Here is a 20615-nt window from a genome sequence, read left to right as displayed (position 1 = left end):
TAGTTAGGAAAGCTAATAGAATGTTACCACTTATTGTGAGGGGAATTGATTACAAAAGTAGGGAGGTTATGCTTCAGTTATACAGGGCACTGGTGAGACCACATCTGGAGTACAGTGTACAGTACTGGTCTCCTTATTTAAGGGAGGATGTAAATGCATTAGAAGCAGTTCAGAGAAGGTTTACTAGACCAGGAATACCAGGAATGGGTGGGTTGTCTTATGAGGAAAGGTTGGACAGGTTAGGCTTGTATCCACTGGAGTTTAGAAGAATAAGAGGCGACTTGATTGAAACCTTTAAGATCCTGAGGGGTCTTGACAGGGTGGATGTGGAGAGGATGTTTCCTCTTGTGGGAGAATCTAGAACTGGGGGTCACTGTTTATTAAAAAAAAGGGTTGCTCATTTAAGACAGAGATGAGGAGAAATTTTTTTCTCTGAGATGAGTCTTTGAAACTCTCTTCCTTTAAAGGCAGTGGAAGCAGAGTCTTTGAATATTTTTTAAGGCAGAGCTGGATAGATTCTTGACTAACAAGGGGGTGAAAGGTTATCGAGGGTAGGCAGGAGGTTACAATCAGATCAGCCATGATCCTATTGAATAGCGGAGCAGGTACAATGGGCCGAATGGCCTCCTGTATGATTCTGTGAGCAGGCCACCTGCTGACTGGAACTGGTTCCCCTCCCCCCACCGTGGTAGAGAAGGAAACTGGACAAGGATGCTGGCTTTGAGATGATAAGAACATAATGGATTTGGCTGTGTTTGGGATGGGTTGTTGCTACTGCGATCTATTATCAATATGGACGTGTCTCATGGATGAGGCCGGCTGGTGAGCACAGGGAAGGGGCAGGCACCCTTTGTGTGACAGAAGGAACATGCATTTCTATAGCGCCTTTCAAAACCTCAGGCAGTCCCAAAATCCAATGCAGTACTTTTGAAATGTAGTCAATCTTGCAATGTAGGAAATGCAGCAGCCAATTTTCACACAAGGCTCCCTCACAAACAGCAATGTGATAATGCCTGGATAAACTCATTTTTAGTGATGTTGGTTAAGGGATGAATATTGCCCAGGGAATCGGGGAGAACTCCCCTGTTCTACTTCAAATGGTACCACAGGAGCTTTTATGTCCAGCTGAGGGGGCAAACAGGGCCTCCATTTAACATTGTCAGAGATGCCATCTTTCTGGTACAGTGCAGCACTCCCTCAGTACTGACCCTCCGACAGTGCAGCACTCCCTCAGTACTGACCACCTTCCTGACAATGCAGCACTCTCAGTACTGACCCTCCGACAGTGCAGCACTCCCTCAGTACTGACCCTCCGACAGTGCAGCACTCCCTCAGTACTGACCCTCCGACAGTGCAGCACTCCCTCAGTACTGATCCTCCGACAGTGCAGCACTCCCTCAGTACTGACCCTCCGACAGTGCAGCACTCCCTCAGTACTGACCCTCCGACAATGCAGCACTCCCTCAGTACTGACCCTCCGACAGTGCAGCACTCCCTCAGTGCTGACCCTCCGACAGTGCAGCACTCCCTCAGTGCTGACCCTCCGACAGTGCAGCACTCCCTCAGTGCTGACCCTCCGACAGTGCAGCACTCCCTCAGTGCTGACCCTCTTCCTGACAGTGCAGCACTCCCTCAGTGCTGACCCCCTTCCTGACAGTGCAGCACTCCCTCAGTGCTGACCCCCTTCCTGACAGTGCAGCACTCCCTCAGTGCTGACCCCCTTCCTGACAGTGCAGCACTCCCTCAGTGCTGACCCCCTTCCTGACAGTGCAGCATTCCCTCAGTACTGACCCTCCGACAGTGCAGCACTCCCTCAGTACTGACCCTCCGACAGTGCAGCACTCCCTCAGTACTGACCCTCCGACAGTGCAGCACTCCCTCAGTACTGACCCTCCGACAGTGCAGCACTCCCTCAGTGCTGACCCCCTTCCTGACAGTGCAGCACTCCCTCAGTGCTGACCCCCTTCCTGACAGTGCAGCACTCCCTCAGTGCTGACCCCCTTCCTGACAGTGCAGCATTCCCTCAGTACTGACCCTCTGACAGTGCAGCACTCCCTCAGTACTGACCCTCTGACAGTGCAGCACTCCCTCAGTACTGACCCCACCGGACAGTGCGGCAGAGTTTTCTGCTATAAAATAGGTGGCAGGTTCCAGTTACAAACTCTGTAAAATGAAGACGCTGAGGGCCAGACTCAATACCAGTATATGGAGGGACTGACCTGTGTCTAATAAATACCTATTGATCTCCTGTATGAAAGGTGCAATTGTTCCTCACCACACCACTCAAAGAGTTCCACGTTTTCACTGACCTCACCCTGAATAGTCTGGCTCTAAGTTTAAGGTTACACCCCTTTCTCTGGACTCCCCACCAGAGGAAATAACTTCTTCACATCCACTGTATCACCCCTATCAATATCAAAACTACAGGGACTACTAACCAAATTTATGCAACTTGTCCTCAATATTTAACTCTTTAAACTTGGAATCTTTATGGTGAATCTGCATATCCCCTCAGCTTTCCAAGCCCAATATATCTTTTGCTTTGTATTTGGGTAGAGAGTTAATTCTCTTAGGCACTCAATCATTAACTGATCTAATTTAAAATGCAGATGTGGATATCCAACGTTGTTTTCTTTTCACTCAAGAAGCTCAACACCATCCAGGACAAAGTAACCTGTTTGATCCACCACCTTAAACATTCACTCAATCAACAGGGAGCAGATACGCACAATGCACTGCAGCAACTCACCAAGGCTCCTTCGGTAGCACCTTCCAAAACTGTGACCATCTAGAAGGACAAGGGCAGCAGATAGATGGGAACACCATCACCTGCAAGTTCCCCTCCAAGTCACTCACCATCCTGACTTGGAAATATATCGCCGTTCCTTCACTGTGGCTGGGTCAAAATCCTGGAACTCCCCAACAGCACTGTGGGTGTACCTACACCACATGGACTGCAGCGGTTCAAGAAGGCAGCTCACCACCACCTTCTCAAGGGGCAGTTAGGGATGGGCAATAAATGCTGGCCCAGCCAATGATGCCCACATTCCATGAAAGAATAAAAAAACCAGTGAATTGAAAATAACCAAACCTGATTACTCAGCCAAGAAACCATCATCCATCACACCTAAACTCCTGCCCCACCTACAGATCCTAACCAGGTAGATGTCTTTAGTTTGATTCAAGCACAGAAATGAGTTTCATTACAAATCAACACACTTTTATTTTCCATAAGAAATCAATAGTACAGAATATACACAGATCCCAAACTGGATTTGGTAATACTTGAAGAGGTATCAGATCAGACGGAGCCTGCAATATTTTTACGGGAGGGGGAGGGGGAGAGGAGGGGCACGGTGGAGTTTTGTTTTAAATTAAAAAACATGATCTTGCAAGAACTGGTTAACTTGCGGGCTAAGAAATAAACTTTGGTCCGTGTGTGGTTATCGAATCTCTTGTCTGGCTGTGACAGAACTTTAGCCCCTGTCAGGGGCTGACTGAGGGCAAAAGGGGATCATTTCCGGTTGGGGTTGCAGCTTCTGATTATCCAGTGATTCCTTTCAGAAATTGTCTACGTGTGGATTTTGGGTGAGAACAGGGAGCAGGGTCAGCTGTGAAGCTCACTATGGTGGAATAGCCCATCAGCATGCAGGCCCCAAACTCCAAGAATCAGGATGGTCTGTGAAGTCCAGGTGCCAGAGAGAGGCGCCTGAGCTCTGCGACCATGAGCAGCATCTCTGGGAGCACTGGGAGCAGCCACACATGTACACACATCGGGTAATGATCCCAGTGAGGGGTTGGAAAGATGCTAAAAGCCTCCAGTTAATTTTGTAAGGAAATTATACTTGTGGTTTATTTTGGGCCTGTAATTTTCCTTCTAGGGTTTAGAACTCTCTGCCCTCCCACTCTCCATGCCTTAGCCCCCTCCATTATCACACATCTTTCCTCAATCTTAACAGCTGCAAGGTTCTATGCTCTGGGACTCTGTCAACCAAACTCAGAAGCATCCATGTGCACAAGCGAGTGGGTCCTGTTCTGCACAGACGAATTGTTGGAGGTCCCTGGGGCCTGTTTTGCATGACTTGACTTATTAATGACTCCTCCTAATGTTCTGAGCAGCAGCCACTGACACACATCCCCCCCCCTCTCTCTCTCTCCGTAGGGTGACCACAGTCCATCCAATCCAAACCCCACCCGGCCATTTTTATCAAATCTAAACAGAAAGGGTCCGTGCGACCACAAACTGGCCCCAGTCCCACGTTCGCCATCCGCTCTGAGCGGCACCCAAACTTCATTCAAAAATTCACCAGAGTTTTTCAGCACCGCCCCCCCGTTCAAAAATAGTCACAGCTGTAGCTTGATGCTTTCCATAGAAATTTGGAAGGAATTAGAGAATCTGATCCCTAAAGGGTAGTAAAATTTTGGAATTCCATGCGAGAAAGAATTGGAATTTAGTTTTTCCCGCTCATGGTTATTGGCTTTGCTTTGGGCTCAGGGGTTCCCCACTGCGCCAGGTAATCGGGGCTGAGTTTTTCTTTTTCCCCCATCCCCGAGGGGTGCCAGTGATTGGGTTCAAACCTCTCCTCGCACCCACCCCCTACTCCCTTCCGCCAGCCCCTCACCCTGCACCGTCTCCCGGAGCCCAGGTTGTCCCCAGCTCCGTAACAACAAAGAGAAAAGAGGATCATCAGCCTAACTCGTGCTAACTATGACTAAATAACCAACCACAGGTGGCTTGTGTTGTGCGTTCTGTGATATACTAAACTATGGGGTATCCTGAGCAGTCACCATGGCAACCTGTCCCTTCAGGCTGGCATAGAAATCCCCCCCCGTTCATCTACTACCAAGCGAGACACGAAATGCTTGACTCTCAAACCGTGTTGTGGCAGTCACTCGGTATCAGAGCTTCTCAAATGGGAAGAGATGCTTCTCCTCCCCTCTCCTCTGCCTCTTGCTCTTGCTCTTCGTTGCCACCTTCGTTCCCACCTCCTGCCGGTTCAAGGGCCAGGAGGAGGTCAGGTCGCTGACTTGGGCGGAATCACTGCGGCCTTCATCCTCGGAGGAGCAGCCTGTTCCCAGCTCTTGACTCGAACCCAGGGCAGCATCATCCTGAATAAAATAACAGAGTGAAAAAGACATTAAGAGGTGAGGGTTTAAATCGAGAGGGACAGAATTGAATAAGTGTGTTGACGTCAAACTAAACTTGTATCGAACCTTAGTTAGACACTTGCAGCATTGTGCACAGCTCGGGACTTCATATTATCAAAAGGATACGGAACCACTGGAGAAGATGCAAAAGAGTGCAGCACTCCCTCAGTACTGACCCTCTGACAGTGCAGCACTCCCTCAGTACTGACCCTCTGACAGTGCAGCACTCCCTCAGTACTGACCCTCTGACAGTGCAGCACTCCCTCAGTACTGACCCTCTGACAGTGCAGCACTCCCTCAGTACTGACCCTCTGATGGTGCAGCACTCCCTCAGTACTGACCCTCTGACAGTGCAGCACTCCCTCAGTACTGACCCTCTGACAGTGCAGCACTCCCTCAGTACTGACCCTCTGACAGTGCAGCACTCCCTCAGTACTGACCCTCTGACAGTGCAGCACTCCCTCAGTACTGACCCTCTGACAGTGCAGCACTCCCTCAGTACTGACCCTCCGACAGTGCAGCACTCCCTCAGTACTGACCCTCCGACAGTGCAGCACTCCCTCAGTACTGACCCTCTGACAGTGCCGCACTCCCTCAGTACTGACCCTCTGACAGTGCAGCGCTCCCTCAGTACTGACCCTCTTACAGTGCAGCGCTCCCTCAGTACTGACCCTCTGACAGTGCAGCGCTCCCTCAGCACTGGCCTTCCGACAGTGCAGTGCTCCCTCAGCACCGACCCTCTAATAGTACAGCTCTCCCTCAGTACTGATCCTCTGGCAACGTAGCTCTCCCTCATTAATGCCCTTCCGAAAGTGCAGCTCCGACTCGGTACTGACTTTCCAACAGTGCAGCGCTCCCTCAGCATTGAACAGCTGACAGTGCAGCACTCCCTTATTTACCCTGGATCTGGACTCCACGAATTCACATACTTCAGAAGATTAGGGAAATAAAGAACAATTATATAAACCCCACTCTACTTATGATTGCTGATTATTGTATTCTTAAAAGGTCTGGTTAATGTCATCTAGAACAATAAAGTCAGAGGACACGGCCTGTCCTCTGGGGTTAAATTCAAATCTAATTTGGAGAAAAAATATTTCAGTGAAAGTGTTGTTACTCTAATGAACAGGTGGAAAGCGAGGTAGAGAATTTTAGGGAGGGAATTCTGGTGCTGAAGTTCCAGGCAGCTGCTCAGGAGACCTGAATTAGAGAGCTCAGAGATCTTGTAGGGTTGTAGGGCTGGAGGAGATTACAAAGAGAGGGGAGAGGCCATGGAGGGATTTGTAAAGAAGGATTAGCTTGAGACATGACAGGTGGTGAGCAGAGCGTGCTGGGGGAGGAACAGGAAGGTTTGGACCAATGTTTCCCAAAACTCTCCACCACGGGTGGGTTTTCCTCAGCTCAGGTCTGGCTCTGTTGTCGACTCACTGATAGAGATTGATCACTGTGATTAGTCAATAACTCCATTATTGCTGTGTCGTGTGACAACCAGGATGGGAGAAAGTGAATTAGTCCTTGGTCTTTTCCTGTGCTGAAACTGGGAAGGGGGATAAATGTTTGCAGTGATTACCTTTGTATTGTATCGTGCCTTCAACCTTTCCCTGATGAGCAGTCCTTTCACCAACAACTTCCAGTTTCCCATTACACGTTGCTCCCGTTTCTGTACAACAGACACAGTCAGCAGATTTCAGTCAAAACAGTTTTGAGAAGTTATAGCTATTTATTCTGGCATGTTCCAACCCAGAAGGAAAAAATAGTTTGGACCAGTAATCTTCTTTCCCGGGTTTATTGGTGTTCCAATTTAAAGTACACAAGACCAGTTTGGACCAGTACTTTTATTTCCCAGTTTTTACTGGTTTTTTCATTCTGGGAATCAACAAAGTGCAAGATGTCAGTGCTGGAGACCCTAATACTCACATTTCCCAAATCATCACAAAACAATCAGCTACAGCAGCTTGGACTGCAGCGGTTCGAGAAGGCAGCTCACCCCCACCTTCTCAAGGGCAATTAGGGATGGGCAATAAATGCTGGCCCAGCCAGCGACACCCACATCCCGTGAATGAATAAAAAAAAAAGCATGGGGTTAGATACAGAGTAAAGCTCCCTCTACACTGTCCCCATCAAACTCTCCCAGGACAGGTACAGCACAGGGTTAGATACAGAGTAAATCCTTACATATTTATCTATTTAATTATTGTTTTTATATATTCCCTGGCCTGCAGTGTTGTGCGAGACAGATTATGGGATCAATGACAAAAACGAAAAATGCTGGAAAAACTCAGCAGGTCTGAAAGAGTCGAAACGGACCCTAAATATTAACCCTCTCCCTCTCTCTCTCTCTCTCCAGATACTGTCAGACCTGCTGAGTTTTTCTAGCGATTTTTCTTTTTGTTTCAGATTTCCAGCCTGTGTTTTGCCGTTATTATATGAGATCAATGAGCTGGTGTAAGTTTTGAGCTGCAGGGCAGTGGGGCTGGAATTATTCAACTCATCTCACATCATCGCCGTAGCTCCAGCAGGGAAGAGCTCACCCCAGGAGGCAGGGAAAATTGGAACGCGATAACCAGCCTCTACTCCCCAATACCCCAGCAACCCCCCACCCCCACTCCACTCTGTCCCCCCCCCAACACCTTCTCCACTCTGTCCCCTCCCCACTCCCTCCCTGTCCTCCCCTCCCCGCCGCTCCACTCTGTCCCCCCCCCACCCCCACTCCAATCTGTCCCCTGCCCACTCCCTCTCTGTCCTTCCCCCCCCCCGCCCACTGCTCCACTCTGTCCCGCCCCCACCCCCGCTCCACTCTGTCCCCTCCCCACCCCCTCCCCCCCCACCCCCACTCCAATCTGTCCCCTCCCCACCCCCTCCCTGTCCCCCCACCCCACCCCCGCTCCACTCTGTCCCCAGCCCCGCTCCACTCTGCCCTCCCCCCTCCCCTGCTCCACTTTGCCCCCCCCCTCCCCCGCTCCACTCTGCCCCCTCCCCCCACCCCCGCTCCACTCTGCCCCCTCCCCCCAACCCCCACACCGCTCCACTCTGCCCCCCCCTCCCCCCCAACCCCCGCTCCACTCTGCCCCCTCCCCCCACCCCCGCTCCACTCTGCCCCCTCCCCCCAACCCCCACACCGCTCCACTCTGCCCCCCCCTCCCCCCCAACCCCCGCTCCACTCTGCCCTCTCAGGAATGTCTCACCTGTTGTTCTTTCTTTGCCATTTCTGCCTCTTCCTCCTCACAGGCTGCCAGCAAAATCTCCACATATTCTTCACAGACAACATACCCGTCAATTCTGGCATGGGAGAGGAGTTGTGGTGAGAAAATGAGACAATTTAGATCCCCCTTCCCTTACCATCTCACTTTCAAAATTTTCAGATATTTGCCAAGAATGACGTTCGAATTTACAGCAGAGAAACAGGCCATTTGGCCCATCAGGTCCATGCTGGTGTTTATGCTCCATGTGAGCCTCCTCCCGCCCCCTCTTCATCTCACCCTATCAACATATCATTCTATTCCTCGCTCCCTCTTGTGTTTATCCAGCTTCCCCCTTAAACCAACGACGTGAGTGGCCAAAGGTTAAAAAGGTCTGAAGTTTTTTGTGATAAGGAACTATGTAATTATTGCACTTTTTATGATCCGCAGTGAAATGCAAATGCTTCTAGGGGGCTTCTAATGGTTGGACTTAAGACTTCAAGTGGGTAGAAACGTTCGTTTTACCTTTGTTGATCTTCTATCACCATCAAGACTGCGGGACCAATGCACTTGTATAAAATCACCAAAGTGACCTCGACATCCAATGCAGTTTGTGCATGTAGTGCAGGATGAAGTCACATTTAGAATATTGTGAGCAATTTTGGGCCCCGTATCTCAGGAAGGATGTTCTGGCCCTGGAGAGGGTCCAGAGGAGGTTCACGAGAATGATCCCAGGAATGAAAGGCTTAACATATGAGGAACGTTTGAGGACTCTGGGTCTATACTCGATGGAGTTTAGAAGGATGAGGGGGGATCTGATTGAAACTTACAGAATACTGAAAGGCCTGGATAGAGTGGACGTGGGGATGATGTTTCCATTAGTAGGAGAGACTAGGACCTGAGGGCACAGCCTCAGAGTAAAGGGAAGACCTTTTAGAACAGAGATGAGGAGAAACTTCTTTAGCCAGAGAGTGGGTGAATCTATGGAATTCATTGCCACAGAAGGCTGTGGAGGCCAGGTCACTGAGTGTATTTAAGACCGAGATAGATAGGTTCTTGATTGGTAAGGGGGTCAAAGGTTATGGGGAGAAGGCGAGAGAATGGGGTTGAGAAACTTATCAGCCATGATTGAATGGCGGAGCAGACTCGATGGGCCGAATGGCCTAATTTCTGCTCCTATGTTTTATGGTCTTATGGTCTTAACAACAGAACATGACCTTGCTGGATCATGTACGTGTAAAGTGAAGCAAAGGACTATGGCGGTACTTTGCAAGCTATTTCCCAATGTGACCTCCATTTTAACTCACCACCACCTTCTCAAGGGGCAATTAGGGATGGGCAATAAACGCTGGCCCGGCCTAGCCAGCGACGCCCACATCCCGTGAACGAATATATTAAAAAAAGCTTGAAAATTAACATGACCCCAAACACTAGCAAAAACAAAACAGCAATAAAACAGTGTAGCAACATTCAGTGCGTAATTATTGAAGTCGGTGTATCAACATGGAATACATCAGGTAAATACGAAAATCTGTTTTATAGTCGTTTGTAAAAATGTAATTATTTTACGTCTTCGTGTAGGTTTCAGCCAATCTCTCCATATTCCCTGGTGACAGAAGACTTAGTGATGCCCCTCTCCCCAACCCCACACACCCCTCACATAGAATGTCACCAACCTTCAGAATTTGTTGGTAACTGTTTTGCACTCCTGGTGTATACTTGGAAGATTTACCTCCGTTTTATAACATCATCAATAGCTTTTATTATTATCATGTCCTTAATATTGTAAATAATCCCAAGTCACTACATACCTGCGTAATCAGATAAAGTTTGACACCGGACCACATAAAAGCTAGAGCAGGAAGGCAACTAAAGCTCAGTCAAAGAGGCAGGTTTTAAGGAGCATCTTAATGGAGGAAAAAGACAGAGGTGGAGAGGTTTAGGGAGGGAATGCCAGTGCGTAGGCCCCAAGCAGCTGAAGGCACAGCCGACAATGGCGGAGAGAGGGAAATGAGGGATGTTCGAGGGGCCAGGATTGGAGGAGGGCAGAGGTTTCGGAGGGTTGTGCAGCTGAAGAAAGTTACAGAGCCATGGGCGATTTATGGTGCATTTGCAGATGTTGCTGTGCTAGTGAATTGCAATGTACAACCTACATGGGATGCGAATGTCCCTTGTGGAAATCAAATCCTGTCACTGCCGCTGCACAGTCGATGTTCAGTTTCCGGGCCACTTTGTTGATGTTGGGAACCCTCAGGCACTTGCAGCCTACAGGAAGCATAGAGGGTTTGAAGAGATAGACGTTTCCAAAATCATTCCGGGGGACCTTAAAGATGACAGGAATGACGTGAGATTCACTATCTCCATTTAGCCAAAGTCTTTTTTAACAATGTTCTTCATCCCCCCCCCAACGTTTCACCCCGACCACACCTCCTCAAGGGATGTGTCTTCCTGGGAACATACCGGAGTCACCTAAGAGCATCTCAGAAGGCTGAGGGTTCAGGTCTCACTCCAGGGAAAATGAGCACAAAATCTAGGACGATATGCCCTGTGCAGTACTGAGAAAGTGCTGTACTGTCAAAATTACCATCTCTCAGATGAGACAGTAACCCGAGGCCCCATCTGCCCTCTCCGCTGAACCTAGAAGATCCCAAGGCCACTATTCAAAGACGAGATGGGGGAATTGATAAGTATAAATATTGATAATTATAAAGATACTTTTTTGCAAGTCAAGGGTGTTGAAGGTCATGGAGCCAAGGCACATGGAAGGAGTTAAGGTTCAGATCAAAGATGATATCATTGAATGGCAGAACAAGCTTGAGGGGCTGAATGGCCTCCCCCCCGGTTCCAATGTAAGAAATAAAATGTAATCAGGGATAAAAGCCCCAACCCCTCCCTCCCCGTTTGCATCTGAACGGTCCTGCACCTTCCCATTGACGGCACTCGGAGGGGAATAAGGCTCTGTTTGCCAGTGCCCAAACAGTCCCAGGTCATCCTTGTCTTGATCTTCCCAATTCGCCACTCGGGCCCGCCGCGCTCGGTTAGATTGGCTTTTCACCATCTGGTAAAAGAAGGGGAGAAAAATATATTGTTCATCAGCTTCTGTTTGTTCTATAACAACAACAATTTGCATTTATATAGCACTTTTAACATAGTTAAACATCCCCAAGGTGCTTATCAGAGGAGGAATTGATGTTGAGCCACATAAGGAGATGTCAGGAAAGGTGACTAACAGCTTGATCAAAGAGTTAAGTATTAAGGAGCATCTTGAAGGAGGAGACAGAGGCAAGAGGTTCAGGGAGGGAACTCCAGCGCTTAGGACCCAGGCAGCTGAAGGTATGGCTACCAACGGTGCAGCGATTAAAACTGGGAATGCTCAAGAGGCCAGAATTAAAGGAGCGAAGAGATCTCGGAGGGTTGAGCTTATAAAGCTAGGGAGAGGAAAGACCATGCAGAATAATTTAGAAGAAGGTGCTTAGGTTCCTGGGTACGATAGTAATGGGGGTTAAATCTAGAGAACTGAGATCTACAGTACCTTGCAGGGCACCTCTCCATCTTTCACCACACGGGCTTCCTTCAGCCAGAGGTCCTTGGAATGAAGTGCGTGTACGCAGTCTCTGAAACATTAAGCAGTAAACTGAATGGGTGAGAATGTAGAAGCAAAATACAGCAGGTGCTGGAAATCTGAAGAGTCGGTATGACTCTTCTTCAGTTTTGAAGACGAATCATACGGACTTGAAACATTAACTCTTGTTTCTCTCTCCACAGATGCTGTCAGACCTGCTGAGTTTTTCCAGCATTTTCTGTTGTGTGGGTGAGAATGTATGTTTGCATGGGGCTTGTGCACATCTGCAAGCGTTGCACTTCTGCGGTGATATGCATAGTGTTACCGACCACAAAAATTAACATACAATAGTTCAAGTGAAATTGTTCATTGAAAAGAGTCACAGGAGGGATTGGCTGACAAATATACTGCCCAGTGTGCGATGGAGAGAACTGTTAGACCAGAGGGGTCCCGAGTTCAACTCCTCCTCAGAGTTAGATGAACCAGGACTGGGTTAGGGAGGGAAAGAGGAAGAAAATAATCAGCTGTTGGTTCTTGGCCTCTATCCAATCACCTCAGCTTGAAGAGACAGGGAGAGAGAATTCACAAAGGCTCCTTCAACAGCACCTTCCAAACCCACGACCACCATCATCTAGAAGGACAAGGGCAGCAGATAGATGGGAACACCACCACTTGTAAGTTCCCTTCCAAGCCACTCACCATCCTGACTTGGAAATATATCGCCGTTCCTTCACTGTCGCTGGGTCAAAATCCTGGAATTCCCTCCCTAACAGCACTGTGGGTGTACCTACACCACATGGACTGCAGCGGTTCAAGAAGGCAGCTCACCACCACCTTCTCAAGGGCAACTAGGGATGGGCAATAAATGCTGGCCTAGCCAGCGAAGCCCACATCCCATGAATGAATTAAAAAAAAGAATTAGAGACAGAGAGAAAAAAACAAAGAGAATTAGAGAGACAGAGGGGGACAGAGATAGAAAGGGAAAAAAAGAGAGACAGACAGATACAGATGGAGATAGACTAAGATGGGACAGATTTCGAATGAGATAGAGGGTGAGAAATAAAAGGATAGAGAGAGGCAGAATCAAAAGAGAGGAAATTACGGACAGAGAGAGAATTAGGGAAAGATAGAAACAGAGAAAGAGAGTTGAAGGGAGAAACAGAGAGAATTAGAGAGAGAGAGAGACAGATGGAATGGAATTCACTCTTTTGACTCTGCCTCTATCTTTCTATTTCTTCCTCTACGTCTATTTCAAATTCTGTCCCTTCTTAGTCTTTCTCGGTCTGTCTCTCTCTCTCCTTTCTCCCCCTTTCTATCTCTCTCTCTCTCTCTGTATTGGAGGAAGACAGGAAAAGGGTTAGCTGTGATGCCCACACAGTTCAGTAGTCAGCCAACATTAGCTAATGAGGTTCATGCAAGAAGAGCAATTGTTTGGGTGAAGTATCAGAGAGCAACAACCCTATCCCGCCAAGGGTCTAAACCATCAGGAAAGACAATGGGAAACAGCGTTAACCATGAGTTTCACTGGTTTTTCACATGATGCAGTCAGCTAGCTGGGATGGCAATGTCCTTACCTTGAATAGACAGCCTCTGTTTTGCAGTAGCCCAGGATAGTCGCTGTCGGGGGATACAGGATCTCGTACTTCAACAGATGTCTCTTCAGCACGTAGAGAGGGTGGTTTTTATACTCACCCACAGAAGTGGGCAATGGTCGCTCAAGTAACTTGGCTTGCAACTGTGAAATACAACAGGAGGACTACAATATGTAGCACAGAATCAGGTCATTCGGACCAAGTGGTCCATGTCAATATTTATGCTCCGCTTGAGCCTCCCTCCACTTTACTTCATCTCACACTTTCACCATATCCTTCTATTCCTTTCTCCCTCGTGTGTTTATTTAGCTTCCCCTTAAATGTATCTATCCTATTCACCGCAACCACCCACTGTGGTAGCAAGTTCCACATTCTCCCCACTCTCTGGGTAAAGACGTTTCTCCTGAATTCCCAATTGAATTTATTAGTGACTACCTTATTGATGGCCCCCTAGTTTCAGAATCACAGATAGAGGAGAATGTTTCAGCTGGGCTGAATCCCATGTCTATTATTTTTATTCTTTCATGGGCTGTGGGCATCTCTAACAAGGCCAGAATTTGTTGCCCATCCCTAATTGCCCCTGAACTGAGTGGCTTGCTAGGCCATTTCAGAGGGCAGTTAAAAGTCAACCATACTGCTGTGAGTCTGGAGTCACGTGTAGGGCCAGACCAGGTAAGGACGGCAGATTTTCTTCCCGAAAGAGCATTAGTGAAATCAGATGGGTTTTTACAGCGATCAGTGATAATTTCATGGGCACCATTACTGAGACTAGCTTTATATTCCAGATTTACTAATTGAATTTAAATTCCCACCAGCCGTTGTGGTGGGATTTGAGCCCATGTAGGAACATAAGACCTAGAAGTAGGAGTAGGCCATTCAGTCATTAAATAGGATCATGGCTGATCTGATTGTGGTCTCAACACATTTTCCTAATCTGCCCCTATAACCCTTGACTCCCTTGATCAAAAATCTGTCTAACTCAGCCTTGAATATATCCAGTGACTCAGCTGTCACTGATCTCTGGGAAAGAGAATTTCACAGACTTTCCACTTTCTGAGAGAAACAAATTTCTCCTCATCTCCATCTTAAAAGGGAGACCCTCTTATTCTTAAACTGTGGGCCCTAGTTCTAGTCTCCCCCACAAGAAAACATCCTCCCAGTATCCACACTGTCAAGACCCCTCAGGATCTCAGATGTTTCAATAAGATCACCTCTCATTCTTCTAACCTCCAGTTGGTATGGGCCCAAATAGTTCAACCTTCATAAGATAAGCCCCTCATCCCAGGAATAAGTCAAATGAACCTTCTGTGAACTGCTTCTAATGCAGTTGTATCCTTTTACAATTAAGGAGACCAAAACTGTTCACGGTATTCCAGGTGTGGTCTCACCAAGCCCCTGTACAGCTACGTGAAACTTTCCTACTTATGTATTTTTTTATTTATTCACAGGATGTGGGCTTCGCAGGCTAGGCCAGCATTTATTGCCCATCCCTAATTGCCCCTTGAGAAGGTGGTGGTGAGCTGCCTCCTTGAACCGCTGCAGTCCCTGTGGTGTAAGTACACCCGCAGTGCTGTTAGGGAGGGAGTTCCAGGATTTTGACCCAGCGACAGTGAAGGAACGGCAATATATTTCCAAGTCAGGATGGTGAGTGACTTGGAGGGGAATTTCCAGGTGATGATGTTCCCATCTACCTGCTGCCCTTGTCCTTCTGGATGGTAGTGGTCGTGGGTTTGAAAGGTGCTGTTGAAGGAGGCTTGGTGAGTTGCTGCAGTGCATCTTGTAGATGATACACACTGCTGCTACTGTGTGTCAGTGGTGGAGGGAGTGAATATTTGTGGATGGAGTGCCAATCAAGCAGGGCTGCTTTGTCCTGGATGGTGTCGAGCTGCTTGAGTGCTGTGGGAGCTGCACTCATCCAGGCAAGTGGAAGGTATTCCATCACACACCTGACTTGTGCCTTGTAGATGTTGGATGGTGTGTATTCCATTTCTCTTGCAATAAACACCAACATTCCATTTGCCTTCCTAATCACTTGCTGTGTCTGCCTTTTGTGATTCATGTACCAGGACACCCAGATCCTTCTGTTCCTCTAAGTTCTACAATGTTTCTCTATTTCAATAATAATTTGCTTTTCTATTCTTCCTGCCAAAGTGAACAAGTTCACATTTTCCAAAATTATACTATATCTGCCAATATTGTCTATAATTCCTTTGCAGACTCTCTACCACCGCTTGATAACTTACTTTCCCACTTATCTTTGTGTCATCAGCAAATTTAGCTACCATACATTCGGTTTCTTCATCCAAGTCATTGATGTAGATTGTAAATAGTTGATCCCTGTGGCACTCCACTAGTCACAGCCTGCCAACCCAAAAAATGACCCATTTATCCCCCAATCTCTGCTTCTTGTTGGCCAGCAAATCCTTTATCCATATATGTTATCTCATATGTTACCCCCTACACCATGTGCTATTGTCTTGTGACATAAATTTTGACATGGCGCCTTATCAAATGCTTTCTGGAAACCCAAGTACACCACATCTACTGGTTCCCTTTCACCCACCTTGCCCGTTACTTCCTCAAAGAACTCACTGACTGCCTGATCCCATTATGATTTTCTAAATATCCTGCTTTAACCTCCTTAATAATAGATTCTAGCAAGTTCCCTGTGACAGATGTTAGACTAACTGGTCTACAGTTCCCTGCTTCCTGTCTCCCTCCTTTCTTGAGTAAAGGTGTGACATTAGCTATTTTCTAATGGGGCCACCAGGATGGTGAGAGGTGGAATCGATGGGCCTTGATTTTTTTATTGTCTAGCAGTTCCCCTAAGTTAGGAGAGGATAGGGGTGAGATATATCTGCCCGGGATCTTCATATTGCTGTATAGGGTCTCCTGCTGGATGTAAGGCAAGGAGAGGACGGTACTTGATTGAGATCATCACGGAATCAGAAATTGGTAAAATACGAGAGGCCATTTAGCCCTTCAAATCTGCGGCAGAAATTTCCACTTCTGAGAACCTGGCAGCTGGTTTGCCACGAGCTTGGTGGTCACCCTGTTCACGTTCGAGCAATTTTATTGACAGCAGCTGCTCTACACCCACTTTAGAAATGGAAACTGCCTGAAAACCCACAGTGTTGTATCAGTGCACTTTTAAGTTGACTCTTAGGAACCCAACACTACCACGCGACTGATGAACCTTATTCCTACAGATGATGCAGCTGCTGACGACAGTGTGCAGCTGCACACTACAAACCACAGCCCCAGGCACAATCCCCCGCCTCACCCCCCTCCCATGACAGGTTAGCTGATCGCCACTGGCCATTCTCATGGTCAAACAACCAGCTGGACTCCCTGTCCCGGCTGACACATGAAGAAATCCGTGTCATTAGAAATAAAACATCAAAAAGCAAAGCCAAGCTGCATTCAACTTGCTCCTAGCAACTCAGAGATGGCAGTCTGAACATGTTGCTTCCTGTCTCTCGAATCAAAAGTAACTGGAAGGGGAGGGGTGGGGGGGAAAGCTGAGCAAGTTTAACTTCTCCACTTGCTGAGGCGCAGTCCGATTCACAGAGAGGGAGAGTCTCAACAGCAGAGAACTGCAATTAAAGACATCCAAAGCAAGTGTTTTGCCACTGGGCACACATTATTGAAAGGAAAGGGCACAGATCGACCCTTTTGAGTACACAAGCCCTTTTGAACCATGCTCCTTTGTTAATGGCCGACAACGATTTGGCCACTTGGAGCAAGGAAGTGGGCAGCAAACAATAATCACCATCAGTACAGAGAACTGCTGAAGACAACACACCTCTTATCAGGGTCACCTCTCAGTATACACTGTTCCAAAGTAAATGCCACAAACCTCTAGGTCTTCCTCTTTCTGACGTTCTGTACAGTTGCTTTTGTACGCTGCCAAAGTTTTATCCCACCATTCAGGGTCAACGCGGTGTTTCCTCGTTATGGTCATCCAAGCCAGGTCATACCTCTGGGTAACATCTCTCACACAACTCTCATTGTCAAAGCTGATGATGTAGGAGAGTGGTTTGGAAGCGTGTTTGGCACAAAGTTCTGGCTGGTTCAAAATGTTGCGTACGCAGTCAACTGCAACCCATTTCTTCTCATCCTCTATGTAAACCTCAATCCACTGATCTGAAGCCTTCGAATTCAGAGACACCTCACTAATCAACCCCACTCTTTCATCTCTGCTTCTGGTCTTGTTGCACTTTGAGGACCTTCTCTTACCTAGATTGACTTTCCCTGGATCGCTCTCAAAGAAATCTTCCTCACTGTCCTCCTCGCATTTTGGAATCCTGAAGATTGTGCTTTTGCTCTTTGCTTGGGCTGTCTGTCTTCCTTGGGGAGTCTTTGTTCGTGAAGGGACTCTCTTGCTCCCTTCAGAAGAGGGATTATCTTCATCTGAGTCATTGCTAGTATCAGAACCATCAACAACTTCAAAATCAGAATCGCTGTCATCATCTCCATCAGTGTCCTCTTCCTTATAAGATACTTTCGAAGCGACTCTCCGTCGCCGGTCATTCTTTGGCCTTGGAGTCTCTGGTTTTTTGGACATCGAACACTCTTCATCCTCAAATCCAGATTCAGCAGAAGCTCCATCAACATTTTTGACACTCTTTCTTCCTCTAGTATTTCCTCTCCTGTTCACATGTTTAGCCTGGCTCCTTTTGGCTGCCTGTTGTGGTTTGTCTTCACCTTTAGTCAGGGTCTTCACTGAACCATCCTGCTCTCCCTCTTGCTTAATTACTGCATCTCCCTTTGCTCCTTTCTCAGACACAGACTCACGTTTCGTGTCGGGTGCTGAATTATGGGTTTGCCGGGAACTGTCTTTGGATTTGCTGCCCCTTGAGTTTTTCTAAAGAAAACGAAGAGTAAGTTTTAGATCTGGAACCAAGTTCAGATGCACATTTCACAACTCAAAGCTTGGGGGGGTGGGGTCAAGACTCAACATCAGCACAACCTGACTTCAACAACTTTAAACCTTATTTTCTCTGGGACGGTTGGTACTGGTGATGGAGGATGGCTACAGCAGAGACATTGGAGGGGGGATGCGAGCTGGTATGGAGGGTGGGGGAGGTCTCCTATCGGCACACCACCAATGTGGTGGGTCTGCATCTCTGGGGTGTCCCCCAATGTTCTCTCTAAGCCTCATGTGCGTGTGGACATGCAGCAATCAGGAATGGGCTGCTCAGGGGCCAACAAGGCAATGTTCACTTTAAGATGTGCACACGTGCGTGGGCATGATATAGAAGTTAGAAGGAACATTGGTCTCCCAGCTCCTTTTCTCCACCACATTCCCAGTCCATGGAAGGCCTTTCCTCTTTGCCTGGCCTCCTGCATTTCCCTCCGACTATAACCATTCACACATCCCCCACGCCGGTCTCCTTACTTGTCCTTTTACCCCTCTCTTTGTGTCCCCAAAGCATTAGCCTGGGCCTCTGAATTACTTGTCCAGTAACATCACCGTCACTGTCTCCCCTCTAACTTTTCTCAGTTCTGATGAAAGAAAAGTCATTGACCTGAAGGGTTAACAATGTTTCTCTCTCCACAATGCTGCCTGAATATTTCCATCTTTTTTCTGTTTTTGGAGCAGAATTTGGGTTTTGTAGTAAAGTTTGAGACGTTCTTTTATTAAACGGCTACAGTTGCATCTTTTGGTAAACAGACTCATGTCGAGTTCAGGACAAGGACACTGCCAGGCAAGAGAGGAAACAAGTTCAATCTCAGCAGAGGAGCTGAACAATTTCTGCAACGCGTCCAAATTGAGGGAAATGCCTCAGATACAGGGGAAAGTGTGAAGAAATGAGGAGCAGAGGCCAAAAAATGTCAGCCATGGCTCAGTGGGTATTACTGCCACCCGAGTCAGATGGCTGAGGGTTTAAGACCCACTCCAGAAACATCAGCACAAAATCCAGGCTGAGACTCTCAGTGCAGTCCTGAGGGAGCGCTGCACTGTCGGAGGGTCAGTACTGAGGGAGCGCTGCACTGTCAGAGGGTCAGTACTGAGAGAGCGCTGCACTGTCAGAGGGTCAGTACTGAGGGAGCGCTGCACTGTCAGAGGTTCAGTACTGAGGGAGCGCTGCACTGTCAGAGGGTCAGTACTGAGGGAGTGCTGCACTGTCAGAGGGTCAGTACTGAGGGAGTGCTGCACTGTCAGAGGGTCAGTACTGAGGGAGTGCTGCACTGTCAGAGGGTCAGTACTGAGGGAGTGCTGCACTGTCAGAGGGTCAGTACTGAGGGGGTGCTGCACTGTCAGAGGGTCAGTACTGAGGGGGTGCTGCACTGTCAGAGGGTCAGTACTGAGGGAGTGCTGCACTGTCAGAGGGTCAGTACTGAGGGAGTGCTGCACTGTCAGAGGGTCAGTACTGAGGGAGTGCTGCACTGTCGGAGGGTCAGTACTGAGGGGGTGCTGCACTGTCAGAGGGTCAGTACTGAGGGAGTGCTGCACTGTCAGAGGTGCGGACTCTCAGATGAGACGTCAAACCGAGGTCCTGTCAGCCCTCTCAAGTGAACGTAAAAGTGGATGGCACTATTACAAGGAAGAGCAGACGAGTGTTCTTCCTCATGTCCTGGGGCCAATATTTATTTCTCAACCAACATCACTAAAACAGATCACCTGCTGTACACAACCAGTGGTCAAGATTTGGAATGCGCTGCCTGATAGGGCAATGTATTCAATAATAGCCTTCAAAAGAGAATTGGATAGAATACTTGAAGGAGAAAAAATTTCAGGGATCCGGGGAAAGAGTAAGGGAGTGGGACTGAATGGGTTGCTGGTTGAAAGAGCCAGTGCAATCTTGATGGGCCAAATGGCCTCCTTCTGTGATGTACTGTTCAATGATTCTACGCAGCTCGAATCGCGCCACATAACTGTGGCTGGCGTCACTGGGTGAGGGCCGAGGAGAGGAGGCGGAGTCAGTCAAGCTGTGACAGCTTCCACAGTGGATTAGCCCACTCACCCTCACCGTGGCTTTCAAACAACAGGTGCTAGAGGTAGAAGAGTGTGACTGGGTGTGAAGAAACACTTCTTCACCCAAAAGGTAGTGGAAACCTGGAAATCCCCCCAACCCCCCCGCAGGAGTTGTTCAGGTTGAGGTCAAGTGGAAATTTCAAAACTGAGAT

General features: G+C 48.1%; 1 protein-coding gene across 1 annotated transcript in view; it reads right to left on the bottom strand.

Moving 5' to 3' along the window:
• Positions 1-3198: 3198 nt before the first annotated feature.
• Positions 3199-20615, bottom strand: part of xpc (xeroderma pigmentosum, complementation group C) — a 34037-nt gene continuing 16620 nt past the window's right edge. The window contains exons 10-17 of the mRNA XM_078543048.1: positions 17341-18348; positions 13464-13624; positions 11860-11941; positions 11251-11385; positions 10481-10650; positions 8334-8427; positions 6719-6808; positions 3199-5109 (exon numbers count right to left, since the gene is read on the bottom strand). Coding sequence (XP_078399174.1) covers positions 4900-5109; positions 6719-6808; positions 8334-8427; positions 10481-10650; positions 11251-11385; positions 11860-11941; positions 13464-13624; positions 17341-18348 — 1950 coding nt within the window. The 3' untranslated portion in view covers positions 3199-4899. The remainder of the gene's footprint in view (positions 5110-6718; positions 6809-8333; positions 8428-10480; positions 10651-11250; positions 11386-11859; positions 11942-13463; positions 13625-17340; positions 18349-20615) is intronic.

This window comes from Cetorhinus maximus, chromosome 6 (genome assembly GCF_964194155.1).
Source record: "Cetorhinus maximus chromosome 6, sCetMax3.hap1.1, whole genome shotgun sequence".
Lineage (NCBI taxonomy): Eukaryota > Metazoa > Chordata > Chondrichthyes > Lamniformes > Cetorhinidae > Cetorhinus > Cetorhinus maximus.
The sequence above is the reverse complement of the archived record's forward strand: the minus strand, read 5'-3'. Positions and strand labels throughout refer to the sequence as shown.